General features: G+C 45.9%; 1 protein-coding gene across 9 annotated transcripts in view; it reads right to left on the reverse strand.

The window, feature by feature from the left end:
• Positions 1-22,199, reverse strand: part of EPHB4 (EPH receptor B4) — a 60,863-nt gene that overhangs the window by 4,543 nt on the left and 34,121 nt on the right. For all 9 annotated transcript variants that reach the window (XM_042476368.1, XM_042476372.1, XM_042476369.1 and 6 more), the window contains 12 exons: positions 20,551-20,618; positions 17,462-18,143; positions 12,765-12,920; positions 11,190-11,519; positions 9,182-9,306; positions 7,440-7,596; positions 4,695-4,797; positions 3,576-3,646; positions 2,227-2,340; positions 1,412-1,659; positions 438-653; positions 80-229 (listed from right to left, as the gene is read on the reverse strand). In XM_042476368.1, coding sequence (XP_042332302.1) covers positions 80-229; positions 438-653; positions 1,412-1,659; positions 2,227-2,340; positions 3,576-3,646; positions 4,695-4,797; positions 7,440-7,596; positions 9,182-9,306; positions 11,190-11,519; positions 12,765-12,920; positions 17,462-18,143; positions 20,551-20,618 — 2,420 coding nt within the window. The remainder of the gene's footprint in view (positions 1-79; positions 230-437; positions 654-1,411; positions 1,660-2,226; positions 2,341-3,575; positions 3,647-4,694; positions 4,798-7,439; positions 7,597-9,181; positions 9,307-11,189; positions 11,520-12,764; positions 12,921-17,461; positions 18,144-20,550; positions 20,619-22,199) is intronic.

Consider the following 22,199-nt stretch of genomic DNA (forward strand, 5'->3'; position numbering starts at 1 on the left):
AAAGGGCACGGTGGGCCAAGTGACCTTTGGGGTGCCTTGCAAGGCTGTGATTCAAAAGAATCAGAACAGGGTCACTCACATCCTGGTTAGACATGTCCCAGTATGGCCTCTCCCCAAAGGACATCACTTCCCACATGACGATGCCGTAGCTCCACACGTCGCTGGCAGAGGTGAACTTGCGGAAGGCAATGGCTTCGGGGGCTGTCCACCGGATTGGGATCTTCCCACCCTGAGGAGAAAGCGGTTTAGGAACTGACCAGGGAGAAGGAACAACTACAAAGGGAAGAAAGAAGCCAGCCAACAACCAGCATTTTTAAAGCAAAATAAATCACAAACTTTGAAGATTCACACCCTTAAGATTCTCAGGGTTTTCCAATACTCCATATTCCCCCTGCCCCAAAGAGTCTAGATGCAACACGGGGGGCCATTTCACATACCAGGGAGCTGGTGTAGGTGGGGTCAGATGAATTCTCCTCGAGGAAACGAGAGAGCCCGAAATCGGAGACTTTGCAGACAAGGTTGCTGTTGACCAGGATGTTCCGGGCGGCAAGATCCCGGTGGACGTAACTCATGTCAGAGAGGTAGCGCATGCCCGAGGCAATCCCCCGGAGCATGCCCACCAGCTGGATGGGGGTGAACTGACCGTCATTCAGCTGCAAGGGGACAAGAGAAGGGACAGGTCAAATCTGCAAAAATCAAAGCCGCAAATGTGGAGGGCTGACTACATCCCAATCCTCAACATTCCCTGGTGTTGCACAATGAGACCTGAATCCAACTGGTTAAGTGACATGGGGAGGCAGAATTCCTGAGGGGGGCAATGCCTTCATTTTGGAACCACCATTGCCGCCTTTGCTGGACTTTGTTCATTCCTGAGCAAAGCAGCTCACGCTTAGAATAAAACAAACTTCACTGAAATGTGTTCTCTGCCTTCAGGTTGATTCTGGCTTATGAAGGCCCTCTCCTAGGGCTTTATGGCCAGATTTCTTCAAGAGGAAGTTTGCTGCCATTGCCTTCCTCTGAGTCAGAAAGAGCATGACTTGCTCAAAGGTCACCCAGTGGGCTTCCATGGCCAAGCAGGGATTCGAACTCTGTTCTCTCAGAGTCCTACTCCAACAGTCAGACCACTACAGGTATAACCTGGTCATTAAAAGAGTTAAAATACAGTGAAACCAGCTATGCTATTAGGACGCCACTAAAATTAAATGAAAGCATTTTAAAGTCGTAACAGTGAGAATAAAAATATAGCACACATTCCCATGAAAAGACCCTTTTGCACCGCCAGGTGACAGGCAAGAGAAATATTGCCGTTCAGAGAGAAACTGAGGTCAGGGGAAGGCATAACGCCCTGCTCCTGCCTGCCATGGCTCTGCTGGAGAAACCGGCGCACGGGCCCCCATTCGAGTCCCCTTACCCGGAGGAAGGAGTCGAGGGCCCCGTTCTCCATGAACTCGGTGATGATCATGACGGGGACGCTGCTGGTGATGACGCCGTCCAGGCGGATGATGTTGGGGTGCTCAAACTGGCCCATGATGCTGGCCTCGCTCAGGAACTCCCGGCGCTGCTTCTCGGTGTAGCCCCCCTTCAGCGTCTTGATGGCCACGTAGATCTCCTTCTTGCCGGGGACCTTCAGGAGGCCGCGGCACACCTCCCCAAACTCACCTGCGGGAGGCAGAAGCTTTATTAGGCGCACTACAACAAACAAAGTGATAGAATTGAAAGGTATAGCCATGTCAGTCTGTAAAATGAGAATGTAAAAGAGAAGGCTAGATGTCTCACCAAATTACAAATCCCAGAACTTCATAGCACTGAGCAATGTAATTAAAACGGTGTCAAACTGCATGATTTCTGCAGTGCAGATTAGACCCGGGTGCTCCAAAATGGAGAAAATAAATAGCTATTCCCGTTGTGGGAAGTATACATTTCAGGGAAATTTCCTGCAGAGGCGACTCCTATAAGGGTTATCCTTGTTTGTCTCTGTCCTTACGAAAGGAATTCCACCTCAATGTGGAACGCACACCTGAGAACCAGAAAGGAACTCGACTTTTTGGAGAGGAGCTGCTAGTGGGAGACCCAAGGAATGAGGTCTGGATGCAAACCCAGTGACTAAACTCATTCTTCGGAGAGGTTTCATTGTAGATGACAAGATGGGAATCCCGTTCCCCAGTTTCACATGTAAGGGGTCTTGACTCCTGAGGAAGATCTCAGGAAGGGTCCCATCCTCTTTACCTGCGCCAATGACCTCCTCGATTTTGACGTACGAGACGTCGATCTCTTTAGCAAACTCCCGCACGGCTTCATTGGGATCCTCATAGGTGAACGGATCAATGTAGACTTTGGTGCCTGAAAGAAGAGAAAGAGCCAGTTAGCAGAGCTCAGCAAAACTGGGGGGTTTTGGACTACAATGCCCACAATCCCCCAGGCCAAAACTGTCGCCCAACAACTCCCAACTGTGCTCAACTCCGGTCATGAAAAGATCCCTTTCAAAAGTGACAAACCCAGCTAACCGGAATCCAATCCCTGCACAAACTCTAAATGAATACAACAAATGTCCCATCTCTGCTGGCTAACTTGACAAGTCTACAGAATAGGACAGAAGAACCCAGAAATATGAAGGGAAATAGATTCCTTTCACAAATAATCATCAAAAAAGAGCTTTCTGTAGCATTATTCTTACACATTTAGTCTTATAATATAATATTCATTGAAGTATAAATATTGTGATGCTATGATGCGACTTAACCATTGAACTATATATTTTTGGAGCTTGAAAAGTGTTTTCAGCAATTTCAACATTTTAACTGTATTTTTCTTCATTTAATAAGCAATCTATTTTAATATTGTAACCATTTTATTCTGTTTTAGTGTACCACTTTTCTAAGTTTGTAATTTATTGTTCTTTTAATGTTGAGAGCCGCTCTGGGTCCCAGTTCTGGGGAAAGAGTGGGGTATAAGTAGATATAAGACTAAGAATTGAACTAATGCGCGGCAGTGTGATGCTACGATACGATGAAGAACATTGGCTTTCATGGAATGTATGTGACTGCGCTGTGATATAATAACACAACCATACAAATTCCATGAAAACCAATGTTCTTCATCATAACAGCAATATCACACTATCTCACATTAGTTCAAGGTCCAAAGCATATAGCCTCAAGCGTCTCAATGCTTCTGCTCCAATGAATTCACAGTCAGTACCTGCAATAAAGTTAATCCATACTAAATCCTCATTTAGACCATTTTTGTACTTTGCAATTAGTCCAAGGCCAACGAAACGCGTTTCTTCTCATTCTATTGCAAGGCATGGATGGCCAAAGGCAACGCAAATCTTGCTAAGACTGTATTTCCAGACTTTGCAAGAGAAACACATTCTTTACCCTCCAGATCAACATCTATTCTTGCCTGAATTTTCCCCCTCTTTGTCCATGAAAAGCTCCTTATGGATACGGCCAAATCAATGTGACACATGCCCCATCCAAATGGCCCCGCCCACTACAGCCTGCTTTGCCCCTCCCACAACCTCATAGGCTCCTCCCGCTGAAACCAGAATTGCCGCCATGTTTGTGCGCACTCACCGTGCCCAATCAGGTATTGTCCAGGTTTGTCCGAATATTCTGTCTCTCGCGACCGGGAGGAGCCTTGACGCCTGTCGGCGCGGAAAGAAAACACGAAAGTCATGAAACTGGCTCCTCCCTTGGCCACACCCATGCTCCCACTTGCTCCGCCCATTCCTTTTAGCCACTCCTACCGTCCGCTGGATAATCCCAACGTCTCCAAAGTTAGAACGGTATAAAATCCCAAACATTTTAATTCCACGGGTATTCGTTCCATCTACCTACTTAGGACCATATTTTTGCCATCTTAGCCTGCATCTGCACCACAGAAATCATCCACTTTGACACTACTTTAACTGCCATGGCTCAATGCTATGGAGTTCTGGGAGCTGTCATTTGTTGTGGCAGGGAAGGTTAAATGTCTCATAAAACTACAATTCCCAGAATTCCATTGCATTGAGTTGCGGAAGATAAAGTGGTGTCAAACTGGATTATTTCTGCGGTGCGGATGTAACCCAAGTTGCTTTCATTGTTCACCTAAAAAAGGGATACAGAGAACACTTCAGAAAACAGTCAAAAGCCGTTTTGGAATTTTTTTCCCAAAAGAAAAAAGCTGTGCTAAATTCTTGGGTTTTCTGCAAAAGTTTGGGTTTTTTGTGAACCAAAAAACTTGCTTTTTTTGGTTTAAAAAAATGTTCAAAGGAAACGAAACATTTAATGCAAAAAACACTGGTTTCTGCAGACAAATATAGGGTTTTGTACAAACTAAATATTGAATTTGGGGAAGAAAACCCCAAAAGCATTTTTGCACAGAAAGCAAAGTATTTTGGTCAAGATCCATGGTTTTCTACACATAAACACTGGGTTTCTTTTTAATGCAAAGACATGTGGGCTGTTTTGCAAAGCTGTTTGTTTTTGCAAAAATCCTCCAAAGTGTGAAAAAACATTACCAAAATGGCACACAGACAGACACACACACACACACACACAGAGTCAGACCCTTATGATCTCAGCCAGCGGGTGAAATTTTTAAATAAATGTCCTTGTATAGAAGAAGGAAACAAGGATCACAGCTCAATAAGTCCCTCCCACTCCCACCTGGCCCCTCCCACCCTTCGGTTTTCGAACTGAGAGCCTTACCGGAGGCAGACAACAGCCACAATGACCACCGCCAGGACCAGGAGGGCCCCCAGGGCCGCCGTTCCGACAATGAGGGCCAACTTCTCCGTGCTGCTCCCTGAGTCTGCGGAGAGAGGAGATAAGAGAGAGAGACTGGGTGCCCAGTTTGAATTCTGGGAAGGAAGGGGTCCGGATCTGGACTGAGTCAAGGCTCAAGGGCCAAAAAAGAGAGCCTGAACATCTCTGAGAGGAAGATCATCTCTCCTAAGCTGTGCTAAGGATCACAGAACCTACCAGATTCTAGGGTATAACGGGTCCCCAAAGACCATGTAGTCTAGCCATGCCAATGGGATGGGTTGGCAGATATCCCAAGGGTAATCTAGACTAAGCTCTTGCCAGTGGAATGAGTTGGAAGATACTCCAAGGGTCATCTAGACTAACCTCTTACCAGTGAGATGAATTTGGAGATATATCAAGGGTCATCTAGACAAACATCTTGCCAATAGGATAGGTTGGAAGATACCCCAAGAGTCATCTAGACTTGCCAGTGGGATGGGTTGGAAGATACCCCAAGGGCTATCTAGACTAACCACTTGCCAGCGGGATGAGTTTGAAGGAACCCCAAGGTCTATCTAGGTCAATTATTTATTATTATTATTATTATGAACATTTATTTATATAGCAAAGGTCAAATAAAATAAGAAGAAAAAAAGAATAAAAACTTGCCAAGCGGCGTACAATCTAAAACAACAACAACAACAACAACATTACATGGTGAAAATATCTCTAAAATAATACTAAGTAGTGTACAATAAAAACAAAGTAAGCAGCAAGATTAACAACCAACAATTCGGAATGCCTCCCTAAACAAGAGTGTCTTCAATTTGGCCTTAAAAGCCGCTAAGGAAGGAATAGTCCTGAACTGTGTGGGGAGGCGATTTCAGGAGCAGCGCAAGAGAAGGAGCGGATTTGCGCAGGGCAGGAGGAGACCCTTGGCTGGGTCAAGAGACCGATGTCATAGGATCTCAATGCGCATCAAGGGCGATAAGGAGAGATGAAGGGCTTTAAAGGTCAGGAGAAGAATTTTGACAAGATTATAAAGAAAGAATCTGCGTTGCTTGGCTGTAGCCTGGATCTGTGGAGCAAACGATAACGAAGAGTCAATGATGATAATCGCTGCTCAACACCCGGTGAAATCTATGGGGAATTTATTGGGAGCTAATAAGATTTTCCCAGGGACAGGGCCTAAAGGGAGAGCAGTAAAGGACCCAAGACAGAACCTGGAGGGACTCCAACAGCAAATGAGACGGGGGCAGAAACCGGACCTCCTGTAACCACCACAAAAGATCTGTGTGTCAGGCAGGATTTAAACCAGTTTAAGACTGATCCCACAAAACCCAGGTCTTGGAGTAAATCCACCCAGAGACCATGATCAACAGTGTGTCAAATGCAGCAGAGAGATCCAGGTCAAGCCCTGGGGATGCAGGAAATACAGAGCTAAAGCATTCCTGAGAAGTGGACCATCCAACCTCTATTTAAAGACCTTCCAAGACCAAAGAGTCCACCACCGGCCAACTCCAGAATTGCAGAGCTGGAAGGAATCCTAAGGGTCCTCTATTCCAATCCCAATGCCAGGAATGCAGGAAATGCAGAGCTAAGGCAGTCCTGAGAAGTGGGCCATCCAAGGTCCACTAACCCTCCTCCAAGGAAGGTGAATACAATAAAATAAAGCCCACCACTTATTGAGGGAATCGTTCCGAAACATCTACCATCAGGAAATCGTTCGCATAAGAACAACCTTAAGGGACCTTGCAAAAGGAACTTCTTCCCAAAGGTAACTGCCCCATGATCCCCCCCCCATTACCAGAATAACTTCTTGGCTTTTCTTTTTTAAAAGCTTAAATGGGGGGGGGGGATCTGCAGGGATCACTCCAGGACAAGCCCACCTGACATATTCCTCTAGAGCTCCAAGGATTACCATCAAACTAGGAACAGATAATCTAGCCAAACAGTGAAATTTCACAATTTCCAACGGGGCCGATGGGTTAATCCCTTGCAGCTAAGACAAGAGACCGGAGGAAACCGTAAGCCGTGCAATTCCATAAGATCCCATGTTTAATCAGGAAAATAAGTGCTGGAAACAGGATGAGGTATTAATCCTGTAGCGTCAGACTTTTTTCATCCATATTCAGTTTAGAAAAATCCAGAGTACGGAGAGAGAACCCTATTTTGATGCCTCTGTTATTGTGTCCAAAACTGCCAAATTCTCTCTTGCACCAAATAGAATTAGTTCTGCCCTGGCACTGTCCACAGCCCTTGCTGGACGCAAAAGATGACCACAGAGATAAAGACCTGAAGAGCTGGGAGGGATCCCAAGGGTTATATACTCCAACCTCTTCCAAAATCCACAGCTAAAACAATAAATCCACATCCTAAATATGAAAAAAATATTTGAAGATGCATATTATGCAGAGCAGAGGCTGAGATCTCTATGGCCTTCCAGATGTTTCTGGACTGCAATCCCCAGCAGCCCTGAGCCACACTGCTAGTGTGTTTTGCCCTGGCATCATCCACAGGGCAGTGGTCAGAAATGCTGGGAGATGCAGTCCAACAGCATCTGGAGGTTTTTCTGCTTCTCATCCCTGGGAAAGGAGTATATTGCAAAGCAAAGGAAAACTGCTTCATATACCATTTGGTGAAGCCTAATGGACCTGACTTGAGAGCAATGGGTGAACAACGCTACCTCTGAAGGTTAGGCTTACTCACCAACGCCTTGGGTCTGGAAGGCCCTTTCTGGCCCAAATCCACCGTAGCCGGCCTCAGAGCGCGCTCGGATCTGGACGCCATACACTGTCCCACGGCGCAGTCCAGTCAGGGCCACCTGGTTCATAGATGTCTTGACAAACATGGGACCCCCGACGCCCTGCGAGAAGAGCGGGAGGTCAGCCCCTGGACCCTGGAATGGGACTCCAAAGCTCCCACAGAAAGAACCACAACAATAGCCATTCAAACCCCAGAGTGCAGGCCATGTGTGGATGTCTTAAAGCTCTTCTAAATAGAGTACTTAACAATATTCTAAATATAATGCATTGCAGTGGGCCCTTGGTATCTGCTGAGGTTTGGCTCCAGGACCAAAATCTGTGTATGCTCAAGTTCCATTATATGCAATGGCACAGTGAAATGGTGTCCCTTATATAGAATGGCAAAATCAAAGTTTGTTTTAATCTTTGCAAGCTGCTATAGGTCCCAGTTTCGGAGGAATGGTTGGACCACAAATCCCATAACCCCCCTATGAATTTCCTGGAGGATTCTGGAAGTTATAATCCAAAAAAGTAACTTCCCCAACCTCTGATCACAATATCCGTCTCTAATCTCAAAGGGAGGGAGGTTTAGAAGCCTTGCTTGCAATGCAGTGGATAAAAAATCCTTCTTGCACGTTTTCAGCCAGAAACCCCATTGGATGCGTTCACCGCGAGATTCTGGAGGCTTGAAACCTCTGGAATACCTCTGTTTTAAAGTTATGGGATCTCCCAAAACATCAATGGATTGAATTAAACAGGATTAGCAGGAGCGGTCATGAGATGAATTCCAAAATTAGACCAATAATGCCTTTAATTAGGCCAACCTCAAATGTTTTGCGAGTATTTTGTACTCCTTTTAGGTGGTGTAATAAAAGCATTATCCTAAGATAGGCTTTAGATTTAATTTAATATTGGGTCAATCAACGAAAACGTGTACAATTTGTCATCTGGGGCTGAGGGCTGGCCCTGAAGCTGAGAGTGGAGGCGAAAGCGGCCAAGAGAAAAGGAGGGAAGAGGCAGCGGGAGAAGCATGTTTGCCCTCATCGGAATTTAGGAAAGTTTTCTAGTTCAGAAAATTTAATCAAATCAGCCTGTTTCATGTTCTGTCAGTTGAAGCAGCCAGAGGATTCATGTGCTGGTGATTAAATGCCTTGTGCTACCATTGGACTTGTGTTAAAAATGTTATTGCTAATTGAAATGCATTGGCCATTTATGAAGGAGTTGGAGATGGAGAGAGGAAAAATTTGGAGTCAAAGGTTGGCTGTACTGATTCCATAGCCTTCCTTGAACCCTGACCTCAACCTAAGATGCCTCCAAATTGGACAATTTGAGCAATAACAGGGCTGTGATGCCCTTCGATGACTGGGGCTGCATGCGCACAACACAAGTGAATGGCTCAATGTGTGTTCCATGCCGACAGGGATGGGTAACCCCCTGAACCGCATTTGTGATGGGAATTGGGGACTGCAGGTATTCTCCACAAATGAGTTTTTCGAAGGACAAGTAGTGTCCAGCCATCTGAAACTGACCAAACTGGGCAACAGATCATATCAGGTAAAAACCACCTTGACTCCGAAATCCTGGGTCAGAAACACAGTACGGACAGGTTTGCTGTTCCACAAGTGCAAATGTTGGTTAAGGAGCAACTGGCGAAGAGGAGCGCAGGACTCTCTTCCGCCTTTGCTCCCCCCACTTTCTCCGGCTCACCTTCTCGTAGTACTTGACCTCGTAGTCCAAGATGCTGCCGGTGGGAGGCTGGACGGACGGCCAGGCCAAGGTCACCCCGTTGGGACTGACTGAGGTTTGCTCGATCTCGGAAACAGGCTGCGGAACTGGGGAGATAAGGAACCACAGGCGTTATCCCTCTTGTTTCTCTCTCCATGTACTGAGACCAGGAGATGGTTGCCTCCAGCTCAGAACATATTGAAGAAACAGGACAGCTGACATCTAAACTAACTGCCAAAAAAAGAAAGAGACCCCTGGAAAAAGACCACAGCTAAGTGTGGATCCTTTGGGAAGATGTCACCGAGTCTTTGCCGTTCCATTTTTAGCAGAGAGTATCTTATCACTTTGGGTTCATTCCTCCTTCTGCTTCCTGAACGTTATCAGATGTTTATAGTACAAACATGTATTCCATGTCAGCATCATTCCTCTCCTCTGCTGTTTCTACACAAGGTTTCACTGGCTGTTAATCACTTTCTCACTCATCAGGGACTGTTTTAAACAGCCTCCCTATCTATTTGTTTATTTACCTATTGGCATCCCATTCTGTATCGCAAGACTGCAGGCCAAGAGCCAATTGAACTACAATTTAAAACGACCAGGAGCAGCGCTGAGCTTCCCTGCCATTGAGGATAGTGAGCCTGCTCTGGGTTTTAGTCCATCAGCAACTGACAAGTGAAAACAACGTGAAATAATGTTGGGGAAGAAAAGACATTCTGCACATGCCCCAGGGGACCCTCTCCTTCATTTTTCACAGGTACAATTCCAGCCTCATATCTAAAAATCCTTTTGGAAGATGGCCAGGCTCATGAAGGAAAAAAACAGCTGGGTAAAAAGAAGAGAACTGTAGCTATTGAGGAGCTATCTCCTCCAAAGATCATAATGACAAAATCTCCAGCTAAAACATCCCTGAAAGAAAGAAGTAGGCAGCATGAGCTTTGTAGACTTAGGTCTACTTCCTCAGATGTAGGTTTAAGTCTCGGAAAGCTCCTGCTGCCAACATCGTTGTTTCAGCAAGTCTTCAAGGTGCTACAAAATCTCTTCACATACGGATTGTACAGATGAACATGGCGAATTTTTGAATTCTATAACATTCCTGGTGAACAGCTATCCAACCATTGCTCAAAATCCTCCAGCAAAGGAATGCATAGCAGTTTTGCCTATAGCACAGTGATAAAAGAGGCTCTGTGCAAATAATACATTTGCCTGCTCCGAGGATAGGATAATATGGGATGAGGACAACACTTTGCCTTTTTTCAACCTCCCAGTACCCAGAATAAATGTTGAAATATGAAAAATGGAAAAGAAAGTTCCTTCAAGCATGTGCAGAGGGCCTTTCCCTCCACACAGCAGGTTGACTGTGGCTTTGCTGCACCTGAGATTGGTCAGCATATACCCCAAAATGGACACAAGGATCAACAGTCCCCTGACATCCCTCTTTTCAGAAGCAGGTTCTCTAAAGCACAGCAAACTGAAGAATGGAGGGGGGAAACCAGGTAATTTATTTACAACTTCTTAACACTGCTTTCCTAGGCACTTCAAAGTTATTCCCAGCACAAGCCATAAAAACATAGAACAATAATCCCAAAGAAGATAAGGAGGAGTTCAAAAACCAATGGAAAAAGGACTCCTTTGGGCAAAAGGCCATTCCAAGCCACTTGCTGGCCCTGTTTCTAATCTCACTAGAAACAAACATTTGGAAGCTCAGTCTAAACCCATGCTGGAGATATAATTTGTGAACTGTAGTCCAAAAAAGGGAATATCTCTCCATTCTGTGTCCAGGCTGTGGTGGATTCTGGGCACTGTAATCCAAAAAAGACACTTTCCCAGCTCTGGACCCTGCTGGCTGAAAGGATTCTGGGCTTTGTAATCCGAAAAGGAACACTTCTCAGGTCTCTACCCAGCTGGAAGGAACCTGGTTCTGGGAGTTGGCATCCCAAAAAAGAAACTGTTCCTGCTTTGCACTCAGATCCCAGAGTAGAGGTATACTCACCATCTTTGTTGGTGGTGATGTTAATGGACTCCGAATGAGGCGGGTTGTGGCTCAGATCCGAGACGCCGTTGACTGCTTGGATCTGGAAGGTGTAGGTGATGTATGGCTGCAGTCCTTCCACAGTCACCGTCCGGTCCACCAGCCCCCGGGGCCGGGGTGCATAGGCCAGGCGGGTGCAAAGCCGGCAGCTCTGCCGCTCCGGACACTCGGTGCAGAGGACATGGTAGGCCACGTCATCCCGGCCACCATTTTCCAATGGTTCGCTCCACTCCAAGAGGGCCACCGAGCCGTTGATCTTGGCTACGATGCTGCGTGGCGCAGACGGCGTGGCTGAGCAGAAGAAATGGAAAAAGATGCACTGTTATTAATTTCCTGTTGGGAGGGATCACAGAGGAAGGAGACTCTTGTATTCACACATTGGGATCCTTGTTGTCGGGGAGTTCTGGGGAAATTACTTGTGCAGAAATACAGATGGTTTTCTAAATGGGTAAATGTGAGGTTATTTGCGCAGAAAGCATATTTCCTCTGCAGAAAACTGTTTTCTGGGCAAAAGCCACTTTTTGTGTGTGAAAAACCATTGTTTATTTGCCTGGAACGATTCAGGATGTACAAATAAAAAATTAAAAATGGCCTGGAAATATGGATCCCCCCCAGAGCAGAAAGCATATTATGGAAATTATTCATCCATTCACATGAGGACAAAATATTTGGGATTTTTACCTCCCTAGTGAACCGGAGAGGCAACATTTAGGTGCCTGATTTGGTTTCCATTGCACGCCAAGCATGTAACATAAAAGTAACTGCCATAATGATAAGACATTGTGGTGTAGTGGTTTGAGTATTGGATTAGGATTCTAGGAGACTAGAGTTTGAATCCCCACTCAGTCACGGAAACTCACTAGGTGACCATGGGCAAGTCGCTCTCTCTCAGCCTCAGATTTAGACAAACCTCTGAGCAACTCTAGTTAAGAGAATCCTAGGATGGGGCTATCGTAAGTCAGTCAACCTTAAAACGCAAAAACCACAACAGATGTGGTAACAGACACTGAAGTAAGGTGGTTGGGAAACCATGCATCAGTGGGACCGATTCATGAAAGATGTCTGTGGCTATTGAATACACTCTCTCAGCCTCAGAAGAAGGCAATTGTGGCAAACGTCCTCTGATGAAATCTTGCCAAGAAAACCTTAGAAGAAGGCTGCCATATTGGATGCGGCATGGTTTGAATGTGGAACAAGAACTACGAGAGACCAGAGTTCAAGTCCCCTCTCAACCATTGAAATGCACCAAGTGTCCAGGGCAAGTCATGTTCTCTCAGCTTTAAGGAAGACAATTTTGCTTTAGGGTCACCTGAAGCTGGAAACAACCTTGGGTGTATCTACACTGTAGAAATAATACAGTTTGGCACCATTAACTCCATCCTACAGAATCTTAGAATTTGTAGTTTTGTGAGGTACCAGCACCACATTATTTCTACAATGTAGATGCACCCCTGAAGGCACAACAACAACAACACGTGCCATAAGCAATGATAAACAACCTTCCCCCAAAACTCTTCCCAGTTTCCAATCACTCACTGGTGCACTGTTTTGTCACGGGGTCCTTCTCCGTCCGGTAGAAACCGACCCGACAAGAACACTCACTTGAACCCGGAGCCTGCGAAATGCTGTAGGCAGGGCATGGCTGGCAAGACCCCTCGCCCTGGGACGGCTTGAACATCCCTGGTGTACAAGCTAGAAATGGAAAACAAGGGGAAAACATGACTAAATTTCACAATGGCTTCTGACCAGTCGTGCCAACAATGTTTTTCAATAATAATATAGGGGGGTGCGGTGAATCCTTTTAACTTTCTGGCCCTCCCCGCTGCAGTCAGGCCTTGCTCACCAGTGTGGGAAGATATCCCCATGTTAAGCCATACATTGGTCAAACCAGAGAACAAAAATGACCAAAAGTCACTTCTGGCCACTGTTTTGGCCGGTACGTGGCTGAAATCTAGGCATTTTCTGTGGGAGGTGCAGGGTTCGAAAGATCTTTTAGGGCCCTTTTGCATGTTTGGGGTAGTTCTGGTATGGGTTTTGGGCAACTGTCACCTAAAAATAGTGTCAATATAAAAAAGGAATACTGGGGAGGATTCAAGGGGGCACATGGAGGCTGCTCTTTCACCTTCTTCACAAGCGCTAAATGCAACTCTCTTGCAGCAACAAGTGGGTCCTCTGGGATTTTTGGGGTCACCATCCAAAAAAAGCAACTTTCCCAAGCTCCGTGGTGTTTGTTTGAGACCTAAAAGGGAAAGTTCTTGAATGTTTGCCTCTGAAAAGCTGGACAAACGTGGTTGAAATGGGAGATGTGTTCAAGGACACCCAGCTCTTCCCTCCCACTGACCACCGCCTGCAAGCTGGCTATCCTTGACCCCCAGATATTTGGCATTCTTTGAGCCCCACAGAGCAGCCCCAGGGAAGCCGGCCGGGAGTTCAGAGACCCCTTCCTTCTCAGGGCCAGGGCAGAAGAGCCGAGAGAGAGCCAGAGAGAGAAAAGGCAGCTATAATGGGGGAAAGAGGGTCCTTTTGGGGTCTTTCTTGGAGACCAGAGAGAGTGGGCTGGGAAGGAAGGGGGGGCAGGCCAAATGGCGGTCAGTTTTAGGGGCTTTAAAGGGGCTTTAATCCCACCTTTTCCTGTTCCCTACATATCACATTCTGGATTTATACCCCCGCACATAACCCTTGCTCCCTCTCTTTTCTTTTTCTCACATCTGTACATTTATTAGGACAAATCAATGCATCGCAAAAACACCTGCAAGCTTTCGGATTCTCCTGAATTCTTTGTCAGACTGGAGAGTTCAAAAACCATCCATAGCGCAGGGAAAGAGGAGAGGCTTTGCAAAAGCATAAAGACTAGACCACAGCAAGATGGAAAGAGCCAAGAGGATTAACTGGTTGCTGCTAAGTACATTTGGTGGGATCCCTATGTGTTTTGAGGGAGAAATAATGGCCCATTCCCTCATTTTGGGGAAGTATGAAAAAGCTGAATGAATGGAGAGGTTGGACCCGATCTGGTCTCAGGGCCAGCAGCATTATTTTGTCTGCATCCAGGCTGAGCCTCCCTTATCCGAAATGCTTGGGACCAGAGGGGTTTTGGAATTTTGTCAGACTCTGAACATGAAATGCATTTATGTTTCTCATACCAATAGCCCAAAGGTAAATTTATACACAATATTTTGAATAATTTTGTGCATGGAATGAAGCCTGTGTACCTTGAACCATCGGAAAGCAAAGGTGTCAGTGTCCCCATCACCCATGTGAACCATTTTGGAGTATTTGGGATTTAGGAATTCTAGATAAGGACATCATCTCAAACTGTAAACCTTTGCCCTGTCCATTCATTTCCTTCTTCAAAGTCTCCTCCATTTACATGTGCGCATACACAACCTCCTTATGTGCGCATGAATTGAACATGCTTTCGCTTATCTCTCTAGATCCACGTCAGGCTTTCCGGATCTCAGGGCCTGGCTCTCAATTTCCAGGTTTTATGGCTTGCTTGTTCTCACTCACTAGGCTGCACTGCCCTCTCTGACCAGATGGAAGTCCAGGGTCTGGAATGGAGCCCATCTCAAACAATGCTTGCAAAATTGTCATTTTCCTGAATTTTCATTTAACATCCTCTCCATCCAGTATTCTGGGAGTTGCAGTCCAAAAAAAGTTACATTCCCAAACTCTGGAAACCAGGGTCCAGCGCTGGCATGAATTTGAGACTTCTTTGGGGGGATTTTGGAAGCTGAACCCACAACTTTCCTAAGTTTTAAGATCCAGATTGTTGTCCAAAAAGTAATTTTCCCAAGCTCTGGGGTATAGATCCCACTGTGGGAGTTAAATCCCCCAAAAAGTAACTTTCCCAAGGTCTGGTTCCACATTTCATTCTCAGAGGGATTGTGGGAGTTGCAATCCAAAAAACAATAAACACTCTACTAAGATCTTGTTCCTGATCCCCATTCTTGGAGCTGTAGTCCCAAAAAGTAACTCTTCCCAAACTCGGCTTCCAGTTCCCAGATGTGTGTCTCTAATTAATAACTTGCTTGTGTGGAATCCTAGGAGTTGCAGTTTGAAAAAAGTAACTTTATCCCACCTTGCCCATCCTTCCACTAGCCATACCAGTGAAGGGAGGATTCTGGGAGTTTCAGCCCCCCAAAAGTAACTTGTCCCAAGCTCTGGCAGGAAATAGATTGTCTGTTGCTAACAAATAGATTTTTTTATTCCCTCGTTGTGCAAATTGATTCGTTAACTTCACAGAATTTGCTGACAGAAGATGCAATGATTATTCCACGGGAGAGACTTTGAAGAAGGAGAATTAATGGAGGCAGGGAAGGCAGTCTGTTTATTGGCCTTATTCACCCAGTTTGGAAAAATGACCTTTTTGGGCTGGCGCTTCCCAGAATTCTGGGACTTGCCATCCCAAAAGGGCCACTTTATTAGGTCCTGTCCTTTTGCCAAAGACCTCAGACAATCCAGGGGGGCATCTATGTCAGGACCGAGGGCTAGTTTTGCTCCCACGGGACCCCCATTACAGGCTGCACCCCCCAGCAAGCCCAAAGAACTCCCTTTCCTTCTGCAGCCCTTCTCAAAATGGCAGCAGTTTAGTCCCTCTCAAAATAGCTAGCACATATACATTTGTTGCCTTTTGAGAAGAACTCAAGAGGGGAGCAGAGTTATTTCGGGGTAGTACTGAGGCCTGGGGTATTTAGAGGCATGGGATGGGGGTATTTTCCCATATTTACACATCTTTGGAGACTTTCCCCATGATTTGGGGGGGCAAATTTCAGGGAGGGTTTTAGTGGGAGCTGCCAGGGCCAGAAAGGTGAAGCCCAGGGGACTGCAATTTGCCCGGCCCAAGAGGGGCCTTAGCTACATGAGTGATTTACCATGAGTTCCCCGGACTCACTGCTTACACAATGCAGGGCCAAAACCCAGCATGACCAGACGTCCTGCTTTTCCAGGACATGTCCTACATTTCAACCTTCAGCCCATGCAATTTTGAGCATGTATGAATTTATATTTATATTAATTTCCAGCTTTTATTTTGTAGTTCATTTTTCTTAAATATGCTACATTTTATGGTGCCTAGTCCTCCTTTCCAGTTATGACATCTGGTCACCCGGCTGAAACCCAGAATTGGGTCCGAACTTTCTTTACGATGCCCACACCTGATTTGGGGCTTCTTCAGACTAATCTGCATTTCAATAACTCATAATTGGCTGTGGGTTTGCAGGGGGGTTTAAGTGACAACAGCGGTTGCCTTATTCGCATGTGGTCCTCTGTCCAGTACAAGTCACTCTGTGGTCAGCAGTAGGTGTCCAGTGTCAACAGCATGGCTGGCTACCTGATGCTGACCACAGCAGTGGCTCCGTGAAACAAACAGGGGCCACATGGAAAGGCAGCAGTCAGTCATCACTGGGGAAAACCCACAAGGCAAGGGGCAAATGTTAAGCAAATCTGTGGCTAGACTACTCCAGGGGCAGCCCAGACTATTCTGGCAAGTGTAGACAATAATAATAATAATAATAATAATAATAATAATAATAATAATAATAATAATAATAATAGATTTATGTATAGCCCGCCCAATCACAAGGAATCCGGGCGGTTTACAGCAATAAAAAAACATAAATATAAAATATAAAAGACAAGCCCTGGATTACCCTTTATCACAGAAATCAGCTTTGACTTTTGGGGTTTTGATTATTTCTCTGGTCCTCCAGAGAAATTCTGCTGGAAATTGACTATAGAGTTGCACTGCAAGACTTAAGGGGTTACCAGAGAAAACACTTCTCTAGACGTTGTAGGTTGTGGTGCAGTGGTTAAAATGCCAGTCCTGCAGCCACAAGGTTGTGAGTTTGATCCCAAGGTTTATCAGCCTTCCATCCTTTTGTAGGTTAGTAAAATGAGTCCCCAGCTTGTTGGGGGCAATTAGCTTACAGATTGTAAACTGCTTCGAGAGTGTGGAGTTCACTATTAAGTGGTATAGAAATGTAAATGCTGTTGCTATTGCTACAACATGATTCTATGGTAAATATCTGACAGATGTTGATCAGAGAGTTGTGCAGGAGGACCTAGAGATTCCTAGAGAGGTGATCTCTCAGGTAAAAATGTAGTAGTTTTTTATTTGCGTTCCCCCCTTCCCCCTTCCACAGGGGTCCTGCACCCCCAACCCCGGCGTATGTGGAGGGACCACAGTATTCTGATTTCCTCCCATTCACAGCCTCCCCCGGATCCCATTCATGTACCTCGGCACTTGGTGTTCTCCTCGGAGGGCTCGTAACCCGCGCTGCAGGTACAATCCGTGACAGTCTGTTCGGCCCACTGCCCATCCTCCCGGCAGTACATGCTGAGCGGGCGGGAGCTGACCTTGATGGCGTTGGCCACGCACTGCCCAGTGACCGACATGACCAGCTCGCGGGGCACCGTCTCTTGGAATAGGGTAAAGTTGACAGTGACGGAGGGACACTTTTTGTAGAAGAGCCGGACGGAGAGCAGGGCCATGCAGGCCCCTTGGTCTTGGAAAGCCAAGTAGAAACCCGCCTTGGAGAGGGGTCCGATCTTGAGGGTCTTCACATTGACCTTCCCAGAGGCCTCCATACCCACCCGTTTACGGGTCAAATGCTCGGCTGCCACGGTGTCCACTTTCACGTAAGGATTCTCCATCCAGGGCGGGAAAGTGGCAGTGGCGATGTCGCTATCCGCCTCGTAGAAAAAGACGTTGAAGGTCTCCTTGCAGGAGCGGTTGACACGCGGGATGGAGAAACATTCCACCACTGTGAAGCGGAGCTCGGCGTAGATGTGGGTGGCGCCTGAACGAGGCACGAAAGTGGTCCGGAGCCAGTTGTTCTGGTTGGGGTGCCGCACGCCACACACCTCGAAAGTCCGGACGCTGTTCTGCTCCTCGTCCATCCCGCTCAGCTCTTCCCACTGCCAGGAAGGAAGGAGGAAGGGGGAAAAGAAATCCAGCAGTCAGACTGATTTCTGGTTTTTAAGCTGTCATAAACTGCTTTGAATCCCAGGGCCAGGAAAATGATGGGATATAAAGCATAGAATCAGAGAATTGGAGTAAACCTTATGCGGGGATCCGTTCTGGACACCGCCCCCCCCCCGCGTAAGGCAAATGCCATGTTAAGTTAGGGACCCATTCAATAGAATGGGGCTCATGCTCGTGGCGTGCGTGCGCCATTCAATAGATTGCAGCGTGGCTTCCACATAAACCAGAAGCCACATATGGCACGCCCACGTATGGAGCAGATGCGCTGTTCTGTTCTTTAAATGTAAATCTTTGATAGTGGAAGAGACTCCCTGAAGAGGTGGTGGTCTCTCGTCCATTGGTCTTTTTCAATAGCAGTTGGATGGCCCACCTGTCAGGGGTGTTTCAGCCGTGATTTGTTTCTGCATCACTCCAGGGCTGGACTAAATGACCCCTAAATGTTCCGCCTCAACTGCTCTATGATCCTCTGGCTAACGGCTTTATTACAGCATGAGATTTGGAGCCTTGCAACTTGTGGAAAAGCTCATAATGTTTAAAAACAACCCGCTAGTCCCAAAGGTGCCCCACAGCTGCCTTTTCCCAGTGGTGCCGTTTTCCCATGGAAAATCCCCCAAAGCTATCCAATGGGAGAAATACTAGATTTTGAAGGAGAGGAAAGGATTCTTTTGGTGGGAAAACATTTAAACATCCTCATTCCATGGTGAGGATCCTGATCAGAGGAAACAAGAGGAAAACTGTGGCTAGGGTTTATTTTTGGCCATCGAGTCTGATAAGTTTGCTCCAAGGGTGGCAAGTCTATTTAAAATGGGCGACATTTCCTGTCCGACGTGAGATGTTGCCCCCCTCCGGTCCACCCCCAGAAACTTTTCTTTTCTTAAGAGATTAAGCAACGGATGTAGCTTGTATAGAAAACGCGTTCTTTGTCTGGGCTTGATTTTTGGTTGTGGTGAAGCAGTTGAAACCACAATGCGAGATCCCAGCCGGCTTTTGCAAAGCCACTCACTTGGCAAGTTCTCCAACCGGAACCAAGAATGGAGGAAGGAAGCTGCTAGAGGAGATGTCAAGGAAGGGATAACTAGCTGCGTTAGCAAAATAAAAAATAAAAAATAGATCCTCCATGGCCAGAAAAGGTCTACCTTTAAATATAGTTGGCCTTCCATATCCCTGGAGTCTTCATCCACAGATTCAATTATCCATGGCTCAAAAATACTCCAAAAATACAGTTGAACCTCCACATTTGCAACTTTGACTTTTGTGGGTTTGATTCACACATTCTCTCTAGGTCCACAGAGTTGCACTGGAGGACCTAGAGATTCCTAGAGGCATTTGGAGGTCCCCCAAGACAACTCTATGGTCAACATCTGGCACATATGGACCACAGAGTTGCACTGGAGGACCTAGAGAGGTCTCTAGGCGTGAAGTTGAAGGCTTTCATGGCCGGCATCCATAGTTTTTTGTGGGTTTTTGGGGTGATGTTCTAGAACATGGCCACATAGCCCAAAAAACCCACAAAAAACTACAGTTCTCTAGGCATTTGGAGGTCCTCCAGCATGATTCTATGCTCAGCCTCTGGTGCATGTTGTCCACAGAGGTGCATTGGAAATTCCTAGAGAAGTGTTCTCTCAAGTTTAAAAGTAGTGGGTCTTTTATTTGTAGTTCTTCCAGTTTCCCCAGGGAACGTGGAGGACTTGTTGTTGTTGCAGCCAGTGTTTGATTCCCAGCTCAGCCATGGAAACCCACTGGGTCACCTTGGGCAAGTAGTCACACTCTCTCAGCCTCAGCAGGAGGCAATGGCAAATCTCCTCTGAATAAATCTTGCCATGAAAACCCACTCGCCTTAGGGTCACCATAAGTCAGAAACAACTTGAAGGCACAACAACAAAAACGACAAAAACAACAATAACAACAACTTTGGTTTTGAAAAACTGGCAATTAAAAAAATAATGAAACAGGTGGAAGGGGGGCTGAATCTTTAGAAAAGTCGAGTTGTCGCCCCTTGAGGTGCCTGGGGTCCCTTTCAGACTCCACAATTGTAGTGCTATGGTTCCACTTTATACTGCCATCCTCTCGAATCCTGGGTTTGTGGTTTAGGGAGGTACTAAAGGAGCTCTTTGACTAAGAAATCTGGGTAGCCCTTGTGAAACTACACATCCCAGGGTTGCTTAGGATGGAGCCGTGTAAGAGGGTTCCTGGAGAACAATTCAATTCTCTTTTCAGCTGGAGGGCCACGAAACCAGTCTTGAGGTCTGCATGTGGTCCCAGGGTCACTCTGCCCTGCCTGACCCCTTCAGCCCCAAAAGCAGTCTGGGGCTCTGCCCAACAGACCCCTTCCTCCCTTACCTGGCCATCCTCAGGGAATGTCGTCCATTTCAGGTCCGCCGTTTCCAGCTTGGTGTTCATGAGACTTTCTGAAAGGGACAAGAGAGAGGAGATGAAAGATGCAAAGCTGATGGTTGGGTAAGTCATTTTGAGAGAGTGGGGTTTCAGCACCAGGAACCTTTTTTGCACAAATGGGTTGCCTTGGAAATAAAAAGAAAACCTTCTACCCCAAGAAGGAACAACTTGGGAGCAGGAACACAAAGATGCACACACCCCAAGATCCTGGTTGTGATGCTCCTTCAAGATGCTCCCAACTTACTCCTAAGGTTCTCTTAGCCAGATTTCATCAGAAGAGGTTCACCAACATGCCATACTGGTTTGGTTTTGGGCTAAGACTCTGGAGACCAGGGTTCGAATCCCCGCTCAGCCACGGAAACCCACTGGGTGACTTTGGGGAAGTCACACTCTCTCAGCCCCTCCAAAAAAAAACAACCTTTGATAAGTCAGAAATGACCTGAAGGCACACAATGACAACCTCTGAGAGTCCTATGCCAACAACACAACCTCAAGCTGGCTTTACAATATGTTAACTCACACACACCAATGTTTTACAAATGAAAGCTGGGACACATGTGTTCAAAGAGAAGCAAAGAGATCCTTTTGGGAAAAGAAAGTCATCACCCCACAGCCTCCGTTCTAAAAAAACACCCTGTTCATTTGTTGCAGAATGGCAGCCCCATCACAAAAGCACACAAAGTGACTTCCTTTGGACTACAACTCAAAGAAGCCTCCCAATTGGTGTGCAAGCCAGAGAATCATAGAATCACAAAACAGATATCAAGAACCTATCTATATGCAAGAATAATGAACGAATGGAAGAAAAGAGAAGCACCATCAGTAAATGACTGGCAACGGAAAGTACTAGATATGAAAGGCCCAGAAGATCTTAACAGGAAGACTGGAGAAAAGTTAGATAAATGAGATAGAACTCCAATAACAAAATATTGTGAAATGAAAAGGACTTAAAGAAGTAATGTAAATAACATCAGATTGATAAATAAGAGGAATTACTTAGGAGTTTATCACACAAAGGAGACTGGGAGTTTATCCCAGGAAAACCATGTAAATACATGGAACGATTTCACACGGCGTTGCACAAAACCCGCCATTAAAGTGGTCACAAAGGAGCATTAATGCACATCTTTTTACTTTTGGGATTTCATTTCCAACAATGCATTTCCGATATTGCTTTATTTGCGCAATTGTATGTGATAATCATTTGAGCAATTACTTGCCATTTCTGCATCATTTGCAGGATGCTTTAAATGCGGTTTGATCTCTCTTTAATGCCAGAATCAGTCCCAGAGGGATAAACTCTTTAGTAAAAAAAAAGGGAGGGAGGGAGGGGGTAAATTACATTGTGAAACCTTTAAAGGATCATGATTATGTAAAGAGATAAGCGGTAATTAATAAACAGGAAGGGAAAATGAGCCATCACCAATGGATTCAGCAACAGGAAGTGAATTACGTTAGATGTTCAGCAAAATAACTGATTTTGAAAAGGTACGAATCTCTATTATGTTTGTATGTTTTGTTTTATTATATATGGAAAATTAATTTTAAAAAGCAAGCAAGCTGGGGAACTGCAGATAAAACAGGACTGGGTACGT

The sequence above is a fragment of the Sceloporus undulatus genome, chromosome 6, assembly GCF_019175285.1.
Source record: "Sceloporus undulatus isolate JIND9_A2432 ecotype Alabama chromosome 6, SceUnd_v1.1, whole genome shotgun sequence".
In the NCBI taxonomy this organism is placed as follows: Eukaryota; Metazoa; Chordata; class Lepidosauria; order Squamata; family Phrynosomatidae; genus Sceloporus; species Sceloporus undulatus.